Source organism: Medicago sativa, chromosome 4 (assembly GCF_051527215.1).
Source record: "Medicago sativa cultivar Bolivia chromosome 4, Bolivia_mono, whole genome shotgun sequence".
In the NCBI taxonomy this organism is placed as follows: domain Eukaryota; kingdom Viridiplantae; phylum Streptophyta; class Magnoliopsida; order Fabales; family Fabaceae; genus Medicago; species Medicago sativa.
Genome location: NC_140752.1, coordinates 51,042,476 through 51,061,425, shown reverse-complemented (window position 1 = coordinate 51,061,425; position 18,950 = coordinate 51,042,476). Strand labels below are relative to the sequence as shown.

The window sequence follows — 18,950 nt, the reverse complement described above, 5'->3', positions numbered from 1 at the left end:
TATAAACATTATGATTATGCAGATATGTGGAAATGATTAAAGAAAAAGATTTTTTTGGTTTTTTGTATTACCATTTTTTCCAGAAAAAACACAAAATAAAAACAAAGCCGGGATCAAAGCGACCTTTTAATTAATGATGAAAATACCTAAAGCAAAAAGCCCTAAACAAGTTCACTTCCGTCTCGGGTGGGACGAAAGGATTTTTCTTTTGAAAGACATAAAGCAACAAACAAACATATTAATTAAACAGATGAGTAGTAGAAATAAACATCAGCAAAGACCCAATTGCAGCTAAACATTTTACGTATCAACCTTAGATACCAAGATCCGATAGCGGATTAACTTGCATATTCAAATTCAAAACTCTTCAAAAGGTATGAGATTTTTCTGGATCAACTTCTGAACTATCTTCTGCAATGCACAACAGTGCTCAATATCATGACCTGGTGCCCCTTGATGGAAAGCACAAAAGAGGTCGGGCCTATGCTGGGCTGACAACTTTGCTGGCATTGGCAGAGGTGCCTTGGGATAGACCAAATTCCTTTCAAGCAACTTTGGAAACAACTCTGCATACGTCATGGGAATAGGGTCAATCCGTTTCCTTGAAATCCGTTGTCGAGGCTGTTGTTGATATTGCTGAAACTGGGGTTGATAACCCGAACTTTGCAGAGCATTTGTGACAGACATAACAGCGGCAACAGGGTGATAAGCCAAATACTGTTGTTGAGGTTGACTTTCTGCCACACTCATTTCCTGGTCTTCCTCTTCTGAACCATTAGTGGGAACAACTTCTTTGATCAAATGTCCTTTTCGGACCCAATCTTCAATACGCATGCCTGCGGCCATCATATCCGTGAAATTGCCAGATGCACTTGCAAGCATATGCTCAAAATAGAACGGATCCAGAGTTTCCAGAAAAATCTCAGTCAACTCTTTCTCTTCTAGACGTGGACGGACTTGTTCAGCGAAATCTCTCCAACGTTGGGCATAAGCTTTGAAGGATTCATTATCATTCTGAGTCATGGCCTGTAATTCCTTTCTGTCTGGGGCCAAGTGCAAGTTGTAATTATACCGCTGAACGAAAGCCTCACACAAATCACTGAAAGTTTTGATATCATCCTTGCTCAGACTCATATACCATATCAGTGCGGCACCAGTCAAACTATCTTGGAAACAGTGGATAAGGAGCTCATCATTGCCTACTTGAGCAGACATCTTTCTCACGTACATTACCAAATGAAGCTCAGGGCAAATGTTCCCCTTGTATTTCTCAAAATCAGGGACCTTGAATTTGGGTGGTATAACGACAGTGGGAACCAAGCAAAGGTCATAAGCATTTTTCCCAAACAGTTCTTTCCCACGAAGAGCTTTCAATTCCAACTGTATTTTGTCAAACTTTTCTTCCAGTTCAGCTATCCGGTCGTATGCAACCACATTTCCTGAGTGATAGATTGGTCCAGGGCCCTGCTGAGTAGTATGAATCAAAGGAGTTGAGTAGGTCATAGCGGCTTGCGGGATCAAAGGACCCAGTTGAGGGATAGGCATTGTCTGTTGCACAAAAGGAGCTTGAACCTTAGAGACACCATGACGGAATACTTCACCAGAACTAAATGGTGTGCTCCAGAGATAACCTTCAAGCATTGCATGTTGAGGAGTACTAGCAAACACTGTTGAAATCGGGGTATTGGAAGCAGCCGTCTGAGCTTGAGATCTGACAACAGGAAAGGATAATGGTTGACTCTGTGCAACCGTCATTAAAGATACTAAGTTCCTCAAAATCTCATTTTCGGCCCGAAGGGTTGTCACCTCTTCACGAAGCTTGTGATTCTCTTGTTCAAGATGATCCATTCTGATTTGCTCGAGTGTTGTAGATGCAAGAAGATGGATGGGTAGACCTTTTGTAGAAAGAACCAAAGTATGAGACACAGACTAGAAACTATGAATGTGAAATGATGCATGATGTGCTTATGCAAAAATATACAATCTTTTTGTTATCGAAGGATTTGTCAAGGCGAGTGTAAACATTGCAAAGGAACATGGCTTCATTTGAATATTGTAAAGATATTGCAATCGGTTCCCTTTTCAAAAGGTAAGAACGAACCCAAGGACGAAGTTTTTAACAAAAGCAAAAGCTTAGTTAAGATCTTTGAAATTGTATTGCTTGGTGCTCATTCTTACAAGGTCCATACCTTTAATGTTTACAAAAAGCTTGGCTAAATCCTTCAATATTTTTTTAATGGATGAAAAAAGTTTATGGATGAATGCATGTATGCATGATTATGCAAGGAATACATGATGAGGTTTAAGATATACAATGTTGGAGCTTAAGGACAATAACGCCATTTGGTAAGAACTATGGTTTCCATTTGCACTTGTAACAAGGGTTCTACCAAGGTTCCCAAAGTTTTCAACCACGTCCGAATATTTGTTAGGCGGCGAGAGTACTCTCGTTCCAACAATATTCATCGGTTAGTCTCGTTTGGGTGTAGTATCGCGTGACGACCAATACGAGAGTACTCTCGACTAGCCACCGCACTACGTCCTAAAAGGCCAAGATGGGTTAAAGGTGACTAAAGGTTCTCAACTTCGACGGTCCCTTGAAAGTATCATGCCATACGCGAGTACTCGCGACAACAACGGTATACCTCCAAGGTCCCTCCATTGAGTGGGTTATCACATGTACCAATGCCGAAGAGTACTCTTGGCATGGATACTATGATTATACCCGATCCTATCTTAAGTTCACTCAAGCCCGGGTACAGAGCTTATCTCACCACTCTCGTATAAATATTTACAAAGTATATACAAATGATAAAACATAAGAAATAAAGAAAGAAAGGTGGGCTTAACCCGCGAAGGCTCCCCAGTGAAGTCGCCATTTTTGTAGACCAAGATTTTCGGGTGTCAAGCCATTGATTGGACTTGAACCTTCAATCTACCGGACTTGCTCGATTTTATTCTTGGGAAGGGAAAAATGAGATTGAAAAACCCTTTTTTGGATCCGGGGGTCGGTTACGATTCGGGAAGGTGTTAGGCACCCGCGTCGTTCACGGTACTCCGTGAGAACCTCTTTCTAACTTTATTTTATTTGAAAATTTGTTGTTAAAAGTTGAAGTGAAAGAATGGAGGGAGAAGAAGTAGGAGTTTTGGTTATTTTTATTTGATCGATTTGGAAGGAATAAAGCCTCTGCCTACGTACCCTTAAAAGGGATCAAAACCGCCGTAGTTCGTTCTTATAAAAAATATTTTTGTGGGTTAGGTTGATTTTAATTTTTTTTTGAAAAAAAGGGTTTTCAAGAAGGAGATTGAGGGGCCTCAAGGCACTAGAAATAAAAATAGAAGTGAGGTTGTTTCATTTTATTTGAGAAATTTAGTCTAAGTTTAATTAAAGCTCAATTAGGAATTTGATTAAGAAAAGAAAATAAAGGAAGAATCTCTTGGATTTGGATCCAAGGTTTATTATGAAAATGATTTGACTTTTGACTTATTTGATTTTTTAGGATAAAAAGATTTTCTAAACTAATCGGTAAGCTAGCGTAACGATACGAAAAATAAAGCGAGATAAAAGCGATAAATCAAGTGACATGGTGTCGGTGCAAGTGTCGGTGTGTGCAATTACTACGCTATTACATACCCTTCCTAATTGCAAAGCCCAAAATAAATTACATCATTCCCCTAATTATACACACTAAAGATCATGGGGCTTTGCAATAGGAAATAAATGAATAGATACCAAAAATTAAAGCAAACATGATTAAATGAGATATAGAGAAAATTAAAGGCATCATGTACGAAAATGAAATGCAATAATGTTGAGAAAATTCTAGCAAAGCATGAATTAAAGTAAGATGCACATGTGAGAAAATGAACAAGATATTAAAATGCATGAGATAGAAATTTTAAAGCAAAGAACGAAGAATAAAATAAGGCATAGAAAATAAAGCTTTAAGATGGATGGGATAATATTATTTGAAGAAAAAGGCATGAAGTGGAAATTGAAATGTTAAAGCAAAATTAACAAAAGATGTTGTGGAGTAAAAACATTTATAATGCATGAAATGGTTTTTGTTTAAAGGCCTACATAGGCTACAATGCATATGATAAAAAATTGGGTTGATACATGATAAATTAATTGAAACACAATGTAAGCATAATTAAAATTGAACAAACCATATAATAATGCATGATTGAAAATTATTTGATTTAAAATGCATGTGATGATTCTTATAAAATGAGTACGCTAATTAAAATGTTGAGTGAAAATGAATGGAAACAAAGAGATAAAAACGAAAGCATGAATAAAGAAGCAAGACACTGCAGGGGTACAGACAGTATATGGGGATATGCAAATAGTAGAGCAGAAAAACAAACAAGAAAGCCAGCAAAAGGGCTTGCAGCCCAACACGTATTGGGCTAGGGTTGAGAGAGATGGATCGGTTAGATCCATGGGTTATGGGTCAAGCAACATGGGTTAAAACAAATTGAAGGGAGATATGCGTTCTCTGCTTACTATCTTTCCTCCATTTTTAAAACAAAAGCTTCTTCTTCTTAAAATTAAAGAAAATCACATGACCTATATTCAAACACACAAGCATGAATATAAAGCAATGGAAGCCAAAGATTTTACCTCTCTCTTTCAGATCCGACAACACTTGTAGTGGATCGATTCCTTTTTTGTTCCCTCCTTTCTTCCTCACGTGATTCTGGACTTGAGTTTGTGTGCTTCTCGGAGCCGGTTTCGGATCCTCCTTCCTCTACGTCCGGATCCGGTTTGAGCTTGCTTGCAACCCTTCCTTCACTTATTCGATCTGGTTTGAGCTTGTTTGCAATCATTCCTTCACTTCTTGCTCCGATTTGTTCTTCCTCCTTTGTATTTGGTTCGGTTTTGGTTTGAATTCAAAGTGCTGTTATCTGTGAGTTCAAAAATGAGCATGGCAGACTTAATTGGACTCGAAAATAATGTTAGTTCATGGTGTTGTTTTGGATTTTGAGTTGTTGTGACAGATGATTGTTGATTCAGTTAAGTGTTGGTGTTGAAGAAGTTATTTGCGATTTGGATTTGGATGTGTAGGCGTGTACGAAGATTCGAGAGCTTGTTGTTGTTGGTTATGAGGAGAACGTGATATTGTGTGAGAGAAAATGAAAATGGAGATTGTATAGTGATGTTGTGATGTTGTTTATCGATCTGGATGTATATTTGTGTGATGGTGATTTATGGTTTCTGGAAAATTTTGTTCATGAGTATTCTTCAATGAATTGGGAAGAAATGGTGTTTTGATCCAAAAAAACTTGGGCTGCCGCTTGCTCTGTGTTAGCGTGGAATACTATGCAGCTCCCCTGCCAATGATTGGAATGATACTATATATAGTGACTAACTAGGTTAAAAAGGATGAATGGACTAAATACTAAACTACCCTTAATGAAACTTGGAGAGAAAGAAAATGCTTGGGATGCTCTTTGGACCACTACCAATGTAACAAGTGGACTTAAGACAAAACAAATTGTTGATAAAAACAAAATAAAAATGACATTAAAAGCAAAAAGGATAAATAGTAAAAATGAAAATAAGATAGAATAGAATTGTAAAATAAAATAAAAGTGATAAAAGAGTAATAAAATTTAAAGCTGTCGAAACTTCGACTGAGACGACTAAGACTCGCGGTGTTTTTAAAACACGAATAGAACTTTTTAAACAGTTTAGTCATACGAACAAAAGGAATTTACCTAAAAAGGTTTATTTATCGAAGAAATGAATAAAAGACTTTAAAAGCACGCGTAAAAATTTAAAATGTCAAAAAAAACAAATAAAGCGATTTCAACTAGATAAAGTGTGAACAAAATTTTACTTGCAAGAGAAAAGACTTTAAATTATTAAACAATGACTGAAGAAATTTTTACCGGTTAAGGCGAAAAGAAGAGAAATTGAGCCGTTTTAAAATACGGACAAAAATAGGTAGAAACAGAGCAAAGTGGTCAAAATTTGGGGTATGACAAGCCCGATTTTTCGCTTGATTTATTTTATTATTTATTTATGTGTGTTCTATGTGCTCTTATGTGATTAATTGCCTCTGTGTGTATTTTGGTTGGGATTCGTAGAATTCGGTGTTAGAAGGGTATTTTAGTCATTTTGGACTCAGGGGTATTTTGGTCATTTTGAAGGCAGGGGTAATTTTGTAATTTTGATGAAGGTTATTTTTAGTGCTTAGTGAGGGTGTTATTTTACTAAGTGTTGGAGAGTGGGGAAATTATTTAGTTTACCGTTAAGTGACCGTTAGTGTTGTATTTTACCGTTAAGTGAGTAGTAACATTTTGGGTTAGAATAGAAATGGGTTAGGCCCATTAAAACATTGTGAGTTGAGCCCAATTGAGTAGAGATTATATAAACACTAGTTGATAGTGAAATTGGGGTCTTACAAACATTTCATTTCATTTCATTTCACAATTAGAGAGAGTTAGAGAGAAAAGCTCAAGAGGAGAAAAAGGGTTTTGAAGAGAAGGAACTAGAGAGAGCTAGGAGAGGCTAGAGAATCAAGGGTTGGAGCTAAAGTGAGGCACTAGCTAGTGATTGTGGAGAATTAAGGTAAGAGGGTTAAGCTTCACTCATAATTTCATAACTTTTCTCTTTTACCCATTTTCATGAAATTGATGAATTGGTTTTAATTGATGTAAATTCATGCATAATTGCTGTTGTTATGTTTGAGAACATGATTAGTATGATAATTGTGTTGTTGTTGTTGAATTTGTATGTCAAAATGAGTAGAAATGAGCATAGTATGTTTTTGGATGAAATTGATGAATTGTGAAGTGGTGGTTGTGAATTATGAATGGATTCATGCTCAATTGTTGTTGTTGATGATTTGAATCATGTTGTTGTTGATTTGATACATTGGGTATCATTAATTGTGAATTGGTGATGAGAAATGTTATGTTGTTGTTGAAAATGGTTGTTGTGAAAATTGGTTTTGATTAGAGAAGAAAACTTGCTGTTTTGAGAAAATGAATTTTCAAAGGTTTGTATAACTTATTCAAATGCTACGAAACGTGTGAGTTTGATGTGTTGGAGCCTCGGGTTATGCCTCGGATCACTTTTGACATTGAAGGGTTTTAAACATCCGATTTTGGGGCGAAAACGGCATAAACCCGCGGCCGAAACGCGCGAAAACGCACGTTGCGGAGCGCTGCGCCTGAGCTAGGGCGCTAGGCGCCCACACTCAAAGAGCTAGCGCCCAGCGCTGCACTCCTGGCGCCACGCACCCTGCACAGGGCAACGTACCCGTTGTTCCGTGTTCGGGGGGTCGGGGGCAGTCGTGTAGGGGTCCGTAGCGACCGTTTGAAGGTGTTCTTGTACTGTTTTCACTTACTTTTCAACTGGAACATACTTGGCTTTATTGAATGTTCGAATTTTCAAATGGTTTGAAACTTGGATTTGTGACGTTTCGGTTTTTGGAAAAATGTTGAAAAGTGACCGTTTGTGAGCATAAGGGATTGCAAGCTTAGTCTACAAGTCATATAGGCTTAGGCAAGACTGGTAAAGTCGGTGCTATGTCTTAATCATGTTTAACTTGACTTTTGGGTGGAATTGTGGAATACGTAAACTTGGGATTTTCTCAAACGAACATAGGCTAATTTTTGAACTAAGGCTTGATTGCTTGTAATTGGCCTAGGCTCTTGTTCATATGATTTTTAAAAAAGTAGTTGTGATTGGTTCCACCAAGTCTTAACTTGTTTTGCTTGAAAATGAGAGTTTTTGTGAAAAATGATAAAGTGAGACGAACTTTGAGTTTTTATTGAATTTGTCGTATTTGGCCGATGAAATGCTTATGTAATCTCTATTACACACATATGTGACTTGTGAGAATACATAGGCAATTGAGCTTGTTTACTTAGTTTTGACTCAAAATGTTCAATTAACTTAATGTTGTGATTTTGAGAGACGAACTTAACTAAAGATGACTTTTGAGAATCAATTGACTTGTGAATCCTTTATGGATATTTGATATAACTTATATGGAGATGATTGGTGGTGTATATATGTGTGACAACTATATGTTGCTTGTGTTGTGGATGTTGTTGGCAATTGTATATATGTTATGTGGTGGTGAATTTTTGTTAATTGCATATATACAAGTTTTGGTGATGGTGAGGTGATTATTGTTTGTGTGAACATATGCATTTGTAGTTGGGTCATATGTTCATGCATACATGACTGATGGTGGTGGATTTTATATCCAATTGAGGTGATTACGATGTTTTTGTTGCATCGAAGGTGACGACCTTGAGGTGTTTGGTACCACATGCATCTAGATGAGTCTAGAGACATTGCATAAACTGTTGGTGGATTGAATTGCATTAAGATGTGTTTTGATGGTTGATTATTGCTAATTGTACTTGCGGATTGAATTGTTAATTGTTGATTGACAAGGTGAGGTTGTGATATGTGTATGAAACACTTGTGGATATGAACTTGATATAATGATATTGAATGATCTTGGATTGCTTATATGTTGTGAATATTGAGGAACTATGTATGAATTGTCATTCTTTATCCTTGATTATATCTTTCATTTTCAAAGTTCTTATTAATCTTATATGGATTATGATGTAATGCTAACCCTCAGTGGTTTACCACCTACTTTTCCGTATGGACGGGTAGATGGAGTGCAGGATGCTTAGTCTGTTTTGCTTGATGATGCCGAGGAGTGGAGTTCCTCTTTATTTGCAAGTGTCTAGATTAGGGCTCTGATCTAGGATAGTTCTTGCATGTTGCTTTATTGACTATGTATTTTGGAGTTGAGATATTGTTGTATTTGAGATATGGAGGATATATTTTTATTATATTGAGATTGGGAGTTGTTTATGGATTATATGTATATGTTCCGCTGCTATGTGATGTGACATGATCTTTATGCATGTATGTATCGTGGTTTATTCGAAGACGTAGCATCTATTTCTAGAATATGTTTGTATATTCGCGCGTTTTACCGCTTATTAGAAATAGGGTGTTACAAGTCCTAGTTGTGTTTGTGCTTGGTGTTTGATGTGATAGATGACCTATGTAATTGTGACTTGATGAATTTGTGCATTGGTGAAATTTATTGAATGTTGTGATCTATGTGGAATGGTGTATATGAACATTGGTGGACTTTGTTGATGGTTGTAAATGATTGAGTTATCTCTAATTGCATGCCTTACTTGTTTGTGCTTATACACTTGGTGAATCAATTTGATGATAATTATTTTAATAATGATGATGAGGTGAGAATTGCATATGTATGTATATATGATTTAGTGATTCCTTTGATGATGATGATTGCTTGCTTGTGACTTTAAAATGAAGAATATGGTGGGTAATTCTTTCTTTGATTGTTGTTGATGAAAGATGAGCTTAGGTCGATGACTTGTTTAGAGATTGAATATGCTTGCTATGCTATGTTAGTAATGTGATAGCTTGAGATGTATGGAATGTGGGATAATAATCATGTGGTGTTAGTATTCTAGGAGGGATGGGTATGTATATGTGTTATGCATGAAATCCTTGAATGCTTATGTTTGTTTATGTTGATTATGATTAATGTGAAGCTAACCCCCAGTGGTTTTGACCGCCTACCTGTTTGTATGAATGGGTAGACGGAGTCCAGGAGAAGTTTGCTTTTTGGTGAGTGCTTGGATAGCGGGAGCTAATCTCCGCTATCGTTTCTTGGAGTCATAGACTTGGAGTCATAGATTAGGCTCTGATTAGGACGTCGGTCTTTATGTTTTTGTTGGATTTATTTGTTATTGAGATTTTGCCCATATGTCGGGTTTTGGAGATTTCATGTATTGATATATTTGGAGTTATGACATGTATATTTGGAGATGTATGATTTATATCCGCTGCGACTGTTGAGAATTTTTATATATGCACGTTGATTTGGTTTTTGTTGAAGACGTAGCGTCTATTTCTTAAATATTTATATTATTCGCGTGTTTTATCGCTTTAATAGAAATAGGGTGTTACATCACACACACACACACTCTCTCTCTCTCTCTCTCTCTCTCTCTCTCTCTATCTCGGTAGTTCTACAAACGAGCAACCCTATCAGCGTCTACCTTACTAAGGTTCAAAGAGAATGGTTTTATTAGGTTTACTCCATGGAGTTGCTTGTTTCCTTAATCACGAACTAGTTACCTCCTAGGTTCAACATATTTTGCTCAGTATTAGTAATGTCATCTCGTAAATACTTACTACTAGTGTCAACTCGTTTTCGGCGTCTTTCGCTAGTTACTAACTAATTACTTCCTAGATAGATAAATATTAATATACGAGATATAAATATCAAGATATAAGCAGCAAGATAGTAATATCAATTCTTTCCTAAAAAAAAAAAGATAGTAATATCAATATTAAGTCCTGGCACAACCTAAGTACCTAATCTAGGGTTATGATCCTTTGAAATAAATAATTCCTAATAAAACTTAAACGTACCAAACCCTTTTGAGCAACAACTGGCGAGTCATGACCACACAGACGCACAAACAACCAGTTAAAAAAACAAAAAAAAAAACAAAAAAAAGAAGGAAGAATAAGCATGAACAACACCAACACAACACGAACGTGTTTACCTTGGTTTTTTTTTTTTTTGTAAACAACCGCTGGTTTAAAAATAGTTACTTGAATGATCAATCAATAAATCTTAGGACATATTGTGTTTGTTATTTTCTAGGAAGTGATGAATGTTCTTGATGTTGTTATACAGAATTATGAATATAACTGTCGAAATCCAACAAAGGTTGAATCAGTCGAGATTATCTTCAAAGGAATGGAGTAGATTTCTTGAACAAAACAAGTAAATTGCAATGAAATTTAAATAAACAAACAAACGTAAATTGCATTAATTGAATGTAAATTGGTACACAGATTCATACATTGTGACTTGTTACTTGTTTCTCTCTGAATGCAGATAGTTTGAGTGTAAGTTTTATGTATGATTGAATTGTGACCCGTTTTTCCTATAAAAAACTAATATTTATACTAAGTAACTACCTAAACAGAAACGGTCGAACGTAACTACTAATAACTACTATAAACACATTTGAATTAAATTTCAAATGACATTCTTCGACAGTAACTGCTGCTTGGCTCCTTTATCTGGCACCAACTTCTCTTCGACTCCTACTTGCCTGTCAAACCCTCACCATAGTACAACAAATCTCTTTAAGTCTATAAATTCGATCAGCCTGGTGAATCGAACTCTTTAAATTCTCTTCAAAACCTAAGCCAAACTTCATTGACTGCATTTGCAGTATGTCGAAAATATAGGCTAACAGAACGACAGAACAACACGAACAAAAGCAACACGAACAACACAAAAACGAAACAACGTAACTAACAAAATAAATAACCTCCTCAAAAACACAGAACAACAAATCCTCCTCAGCACCACCATCCTATCACCGCAAAAAGACGGGAATAACACCAAATATGCATTAAAATCCAAGCTACAATCGTTAACAAAAACCCAAATGCAAATAAAATAAAAATATACTTATTCCGATTCTTTTTAAAATTATAAAAAAAATTAAAATTATTTTTTTGTCCTATTTATTAAAAAATAACATAACTTTTAACGAGTAGTTATTATTTAATTATTTTTTTCACTCTTTACCTCATTTATCATTTTTCTTTTAAATATAAATGAATTTTTTAAATGCTTTTTTTTTTACAATAAATCAAATGCCGAGACTGCAGAAATACAAGGCGGAGTTTCTTCAATCCATATGCAATCTAAATTCTTAAAAGCATATTTTGCTAAATAATGAGCACATTGGTTGGCTTCACGCCTAACATGCGAAAAATTTAAACTACGAAAACTACCCTTAAAACTAATACAATCTCGAATAATTGATCCAACATAGTTTGGAGATTGTTGGTGAGCATTCAACGCTAAAACCACATTAGAAGCATCAGATTCTGCTATAAGATTCAGAAAGGACATGTCTTTTGCAAATTCCAAACCCTTCCGCATAGCTAAAGCTTCTGCAACCTTTGAATCTGGTGATGAAAAGACTTGCCAGCAACTAGCACCAACGACAACACCTTCATTATCTCTCACCACAGCACCAATACCCCACTTATCACCCCCTATCGGACATGTTGCATCAACATTAAGCTTATAGAAGCCACTAGAAGGAGGTGTCCAATGAACATCGGATATTGGCAAAATTAGACCTCCACTTAGTGTCTCCACCAACACCGTACTAGCACTCTTAAAATTCACAATAGATCTTTGTGCCTTTTGAACAGTGGCAGCAACATCAACATTAGTCTCCTCAAAACATTTCTTGTTTCTGGCACACCATATCTCATAACACAAGGCCAAAACATGGACTATAATATCCTCATTTACATCAATAATATTTTTCTCCAACCACTTATGAAAAGGAACATACCTGGAATCATGCGAATTAAATACCACACCTAAAGAGGAAGCAACCCATATTTGCTTTGACCAATGACATTCCATAAATAGGTGTGAAATTGTCTCATTATGTTCCCCACAAAGAACACACAATGGATCACTACTTATTCCTTTTTTAAAAAGATCATTTTTTACTGGTAGTTTTTCATGTAGAATCCTCCAAGAAAAGTGGATGTGTCTTGGAATACTTTTTATTTTCCATAATTTTTTCCATACTTGGTGATTATTGTCCTGCATTGAGCTATGTGAGTCATATGCTTCACGCCTTGCCTTTAATAAATGGTATGAACTCTTCACAGAAAAAATAACTGACCGTGAAGCACCCCACACAAATTCATCTTGCTGTTGAGAGAAAGAAATTGGCAATTGAAGAATTTGTTGAGCCTCAAAATGGAGAAAAATTTCATTAATTAAAGGAGCATTCCAACATCGAATATCATGGTGAATGAGATCTGAGACAAACATAATATCACAATTAGGAGGTTTAGGGGACCAAATCTTGTGCCCATTTTGATAAGGAAGCCAATTATCCTCTCATACATTAATTAGATGACCGTCTCCTACTCTCCAAAGACCAACTTTTTCAATAACATCCACTCGTGCTTGCAATATACTTCTCCATGTATAACTCGGGCAGTAACCAGTTGAAACTTTCAAGAAATTGCTTCTAGAAAAATACTTTGCTTTGAGACATTGTGAGATCAATAAGTCATCATTGTGCATAATACGCCAACCTTATTTAGACAACATTGCAAGGTTAAACTCATGAAATGTTCGAAAACCTATTCCACCTTTCTTTTTTTCCTTACATAATGTCTCCCATTTGATCCAACGAATTTTACGCTCACCTTGTTTGCTACCCCACCAGAACTTAATAATCATACTTTCAATATGCTCACATAAACCCATCGGAAGTAGAAAACAGCTCATTACATACGTAGGGATAGCTTGAACCACTGATTTGATCAAAACTTCTCTCCCAGTAGTTGATAGAAATTTTTCTTTCCAACCTTTCAACTTCTTCCACACCCTATCTTGGACAAAATTGAAAACCTGTTTCTTAGACCTACCAACAAAAGCAGGCAGTCCCAGATACTTTGAATGACACTCAACAGCCTTAATTTGCATCCAATCTTGGAACAAGATTTTACGATCATCAGGTACATTTCGGCTAAAAGAGATTTCAGATTTGTCCAAATTAATAAGTTGACCAGAAGCAGATTGGTAAGTATTAAGAATTTCTAGAATGGTTTGAGAATCTTGAAAAGAATCCCTATAGAAAATGAGGCTATCATCTGCAAAAAATAAATGATTAATTTTTGGAGCTCCTCTAGCAATTTGAATTCCATGAAGACCCTTTTCTGTTTGTGCCTTATTTAGAAGCCCAGAAAAAACCTCAGCACATAAGATAAATAGGTAAGGAGATAAAGGGTCCCCTTGACAGAGGCCTCGTTGAGGATAAAACTTCTGACAAGGACTACCATTCAATAAAACAGAGAAAGAAATAGTGGAAATACAATTGAAAATCAAGTTCTGCCATTTCTGAGAAAAACCCATAGACTGAAGCACCTCAATCAAAAAATTCCACTCGATACGATCATATGCTTAGCTTTAATGCCACACACCCCTTCTTTCCTTTTCTTTTTTTTTTCTCACATAATGAAAAGACTCAAAAGCTAGTAAGGCATTATCAGTAATTAAACGTCCCGACACAAAAGCACTTTGGAATTTTCCAATGATATCCGGAAGAATCAATTTCAACCTATTCACAATTGTTTTTGTTATTATTTTAAAAATGACATTGCAAAGAGAAATAGGTCGAAAATCACCTGGCACCTTCAGCTTCTTCTTTTTTGGAATGAGACAAATATATGTATAATTAATGTTGCTCGGATTTCCACCACCATTGAGAATCTTCAAAGCAAAAGAAGTCACATCTTTGCCAACTATACTCCAAAATTGTTGATAAAATAAAGCAGGCATTCCGTCCGGTCCCGGGGCGGCATGCGACTTTAAATTTTTAGCGGCTAAGAAAACCTCATTTTCTGTAAACTCGGCTTCCAATATGTTACGCATAGCATCCGACAATCTATCTTTGACCACTTGCACAGCTTCAATAATTCTTTCTGGGTGACTTGTAGAGAAAAGATCTTGAAAGAAATTATTAAAAACTCTGGCAATGTCTTCCTCATTATCAAATTTTTCCCCATGGTCGTCACATATAGATTCCACCCAATTTCTAGATTTTCTCTGAGAAGCTTTCTGATGGAAAAATTTTGTATTTTTATCTCCATGCTTTAACCACAAAGCACGAGACCTCTGAGCCCACCAAATTTCTTCACTCTCTACCAAGTCATTCAATCTAGTCTCAACTGGTCTAATTTCTGACATCACCCCCTCATGCTGAGTTTGCTTATCAAGATCATCCAATTTATTTTGAAACATTTTTATCTGATTGGGGACATCACCAAAATGATCTTTACTCTAATTAGAAAGATCATTCACACATCGATTAATTTTGTCAAACATAGAATCCCCTGCCACCTCCCAAGAACCTTTCACTGCTTTCAAAATTCCACTATCACGCATCCAACATTCTTCAAAACGTTGTAATTTAAGAACATTTTGTTTTTTCTTTGGCTTCCTAGAGGCAAGCCGCAACCACAAAGGTAAATGATCTGAAGCATATCTTGTTAAATGCACCACTAACGCCGAAGGATAGAATGAGGACCAGGCTGGCGTCGCTACCATCCTATCAAGCCGCGCCTTGATATTAGCCACACCATCTTGTCTATTATGCCAAGTAAATTTATCCCCCTCAAAACCTAAGTCAGAGAGATTGTGATTTTGAAGAGTGTCCCGAAACATCGAAATCATATGAGAGCTTCCGAAATTCCCACCTTCCTTCTCATCATGTGAAAGAATTAGATTAAAATCCCCATGAGAAGCCACTTATCAGTACTTTCCACCAATGATAACTGGTTAATTAACTCGCAAGTTTTATGCTTCATCTGAGACTCCGGAAAACCATATACCCCAGTAAGCCTCTATTTCTCATCTCCATTCTCAATAGCAATTAAGACATCAATATGGTTAGAGGACAGGGATAATACCTCCACTTCAACTCCTTCCTTCCAAAACATTGCAAGTCCCCCGGCACGTCTATTACATTCTCCTGAACAACTAACGGCAACAACACTAGATAAACCTTGAACGTTCCGAAATTTGTTCATCTCAAAATCTTTTTTCTTAGTCTCTGAGAGAAATACACATGTGAGATTTTTATCTCGCAAGAGCTTTTTGAACGCACTAATCGTTCGTAGATTACCAAGCCCACAACAATTCCAAGCTATGCAACTCATTGTCTTCGATAAACACAAAAACTCCTTATTGAAAGGGAAAATCAATACTCCTTATTGAAAGGGAAAACAATACTCCTTATTGAAAGGGAAAATCAATACTCTTTATTAAAACGGGAAAACCAAAAAACATTCTTCATTAGTAATTCATCAAACAGGTTGAGGACATCCTTACTTGATATTAATAGAGGTGGACGAATGAAATTCAATGATAGCAGCACGAAAAAACCCTATTTGAAAATGCATAGCGTATGTCTTCTCAACGATCAATATATGTTGAATTTTTTAAAGATAGCTAGAACCCTTTTGATGAAACCACCAAGCAGTGCTTCCAATACTTCAAAATTGAAACAACACAAAAACCCCTGCTGGCTTTTGCAATAACTCAATTATCTTCGAGCAATCATGATTAAACAAGAGATGTGGCACGTAAGGGCAATATTTGTACCGCTTCAAGTCTTGGAAATCAAAAGGCTAGTTGGTGTTGAATAAAGCAATTGAAAAAGGGTTAATTATGTTTCTAGTCCCTATAAAATAGCGATCTTGTAAGTTTAGTCCTTACTTAATTTTAATAGCATTTTTAGTCCCTATAAAAAAAATTTACTTATAATTTTAGTCCCTGCTAAAACAAAGTTTGATTAATTATCCTTAAACTCTTAAATTTTTGAACGATTTTTTTGAGACAAGATTAGAACACTATGAAAGGTTCGTTTACTAAAATTTAGAATTTTCTGACATGAAATGAATTAAATATGAATTTTTTAAAACGACAAAAGTTAAAGATAAAAAGTAATAAAATCTGGATGTAGAAATCAAATTTTGCGATAATTTTTTGCAGAGGAACTTTTAGTAATGTTCTAAACATGTCTGCAAAAAATTGTTCAAAAATTTAAGAGTTTAAGCATAAATTAAACAAATTTGAATTGAGTAGGGACTAATACTCAGTGCAGAAAAACAAAATTAGGGACTAAAAATGCTATTAAAATTAAGTAAGGACTAAACTTATAAGGTCGCTATTTTATAGGGACTAGAAACATAATTAACCCATTGAAAAAATTAGGGAATATTATGCGTTTGCAAATCGCAAGTAGCTAGCCGCTATCGCTATCGCCATCGCTAATCGCTTTTCACATTTCTAATGCTTAACAATTACTCCCTCCGTCCCTTAATGTAACCTCCCTTTGCTTTTTCACATTTGTTAAGAAAAGCTGTCAATGTAATTATTATGTCTGTTTTGTGTGTTAATATTACCATATTGTCCTTTGTTTGTATATGTATTAAATTTGACTTTTTAAATTTCATGATAAGTTATTAGTATTAATTAGGGGTATGTTTAGGAAAATAATAATAAATGCATCTAGTAATTTGAAAAGGGATTTAGATTTAAGGACAAAAATAAAGTCAAATGGGTGGTTAGATATAGGGACGGAGGGAGTATTATAAGAATATTTTTTTAATGCTTGTCAAAAAAATAAAGGTATATTATTTTTTGACAAATATGAGGGTAGGGGTGTTCGTGGTTCGGTTTAGATCGGTTTTGAGGGGAAAAGTGAACCGATCCAAAATAAAAATCATGTGCGGTTCGGTTCGGTTTGGATGATTATTCTAAACAAAATCCGATCCGATCCGATCCAAATATATGCGGTTTATTTTGGATCGGTTTTTGGACATCCAAAGTGCAACATTTAATTTTTTTTATTAATATTAATATTACACATGCATAGAAAAATAATAGGTTTGATACAAAATACAATACAAATGTATTAACAAAGTTTTTTTTGACAAGAAATGTATTAAAAAATTAACATTACACAATGAAAATGATTGATTATATTTGAAATAGATGAAGTAGTAATAATATAGATTAAATTAATGCAATATATAATGGTAATAAAATAATAAATAAGAATTAAAATCTACTTTTGCGGTTCGGTTCGGTTTGGTTCGGTTTTGAAAAGGTGATCCGAAATCCGAACCAATCATAACGGTTTTTCCAAAACAACATCCAAACACATCCAAAAATATTCGGTTTTTTGCGGTTTTCGGTTTTTTTGGATCGGTTTGCGGTTTTATTTTGGATCGGTTTGGATTTGAATACCCCTATATGAGGGTATACTAAATATTAAAAAAGTTACAACAATTAATAATTGAGTAAATAAACAATTTCCCCCCCGAAATTGCAAGGTTTGTCAAATATCCCCCTGTAGTTAACGAAACATCAATTACCCCCCTGAAATTGCATAACGTTAATCAATTTACCCCCTCCGTCAATTTTTCTGTTAACTGTTTACAGTTATGATCAATTACCCCCCCTGAAATTTTACACTTATGTGCAAAATGGCCCCTGAACTTGAAAAATTAAAAAAATTGAAAAAATTCTGGAAAAATATTAAAAAAAAATTAAAAAATTCTTGAAAAATGAAAAATCAATAAAACAAATTGAAAAAAAAGATTAAAAAATTCTGGAAAATTGAAAAATTAATAAAAATAAAAAAAAACGGAAAAAATTTAAAAAATCTGGAAAAATTAATAAAAAAATCTGAAAAAATTTAAAAATTCTGGAAAAAATTTTAAAAAAATCTAAAAAAATTTAAAAATTCTGAAAAAATTAATAAAAATAAAATAATCTAATAAAATAAAAAATAATGAAAAAATTCTGGAAAATAAAAAATATTCTGATTAGTATATATGTCGAAATTTTGAAATTCTGAAAAAATGTATTTTTCGAAATTCCGAAATTTTGATTAGTATATATGTCGAGCTTAGGTTTTTTCAGTGTATTTTTTCCCTTATTCTCGGTTTATAAATACACAAAAAGTTCCCAGTTTATAAATACACAAAAATTCCCGGAAAAAATACTAATGAAAATTTCGAAAAATACATAAAAAACCTAAGCTCGGTTTATAAATACACATATTTTTTTCCCTTATTATCGGTTTATAAATACACAAAAATTCCCGGAAAATTTTGAGAAATACAAATGAAAATTTCAAAAATTTTGAAAAAAATTTTCATTAAAATTTCTTTTTTCCAGAATTTCATTTTTATTTTCGAAAATTTAAAATTTCATTAAAATTTAAAATTTCGAAAATTTCATTCCAGAATTTTAATTTTTTTAGAAATTTAGAAATGT

General features: G+C 34.8%; 1 protein-coding gene and 1 long non-coding RNA gene across 2 annotated transcripts; one reads left to right on the top strand and one right to left on the bottom strand.

Annotated features, from left to right (window-relative positions):
• Nucleotides 1-96: 96 nt before the first annotated feature.
• On the bottom strand, nucleotides 97-5,457 carry LOC146929661 (uncharacterized). The gene has a single exon (XM_085701461.1). The coding sequence runs from the start codon at nucleotides 1,846-1,848 to the stop codon at nucleotides 358-360; it is 1,491 nt and encodes a 496-aa protein (XP_085557587.1). The 5' UTR covers nucleotides 1,849-5,457; the 3' UTR covers nucleotides 97-357.
• A 968-nt stretch (nucleotides 5,458-6,425) lies between these two features.
• On the top strand, nucleotides 6,426-8,864 carry LOC146929660 (uncharacterized). Its single transcript, XR_015008283.1, has 2 exons — nucleotides 6,426-6,580; nucleotides 8,654-8,864. It is a non-coding gene; the product is annotated as an uncharacterized LOC146929660 (long non-coding RNA).
• The last annotated feature ends 10,086 nt before the right edge of the window (nucleotides 8,865-18,950 follow it).

What these genes read in the sequence shown, in the direction of transcription:
- LOC146929661 (XM_085701461.1), bottom strand. Translation starts at nt 1,848, where the DNA reads ATGGATCATCTTGAACAAGAGAATCACAAGCTTCGTGAAGAGGTGACA.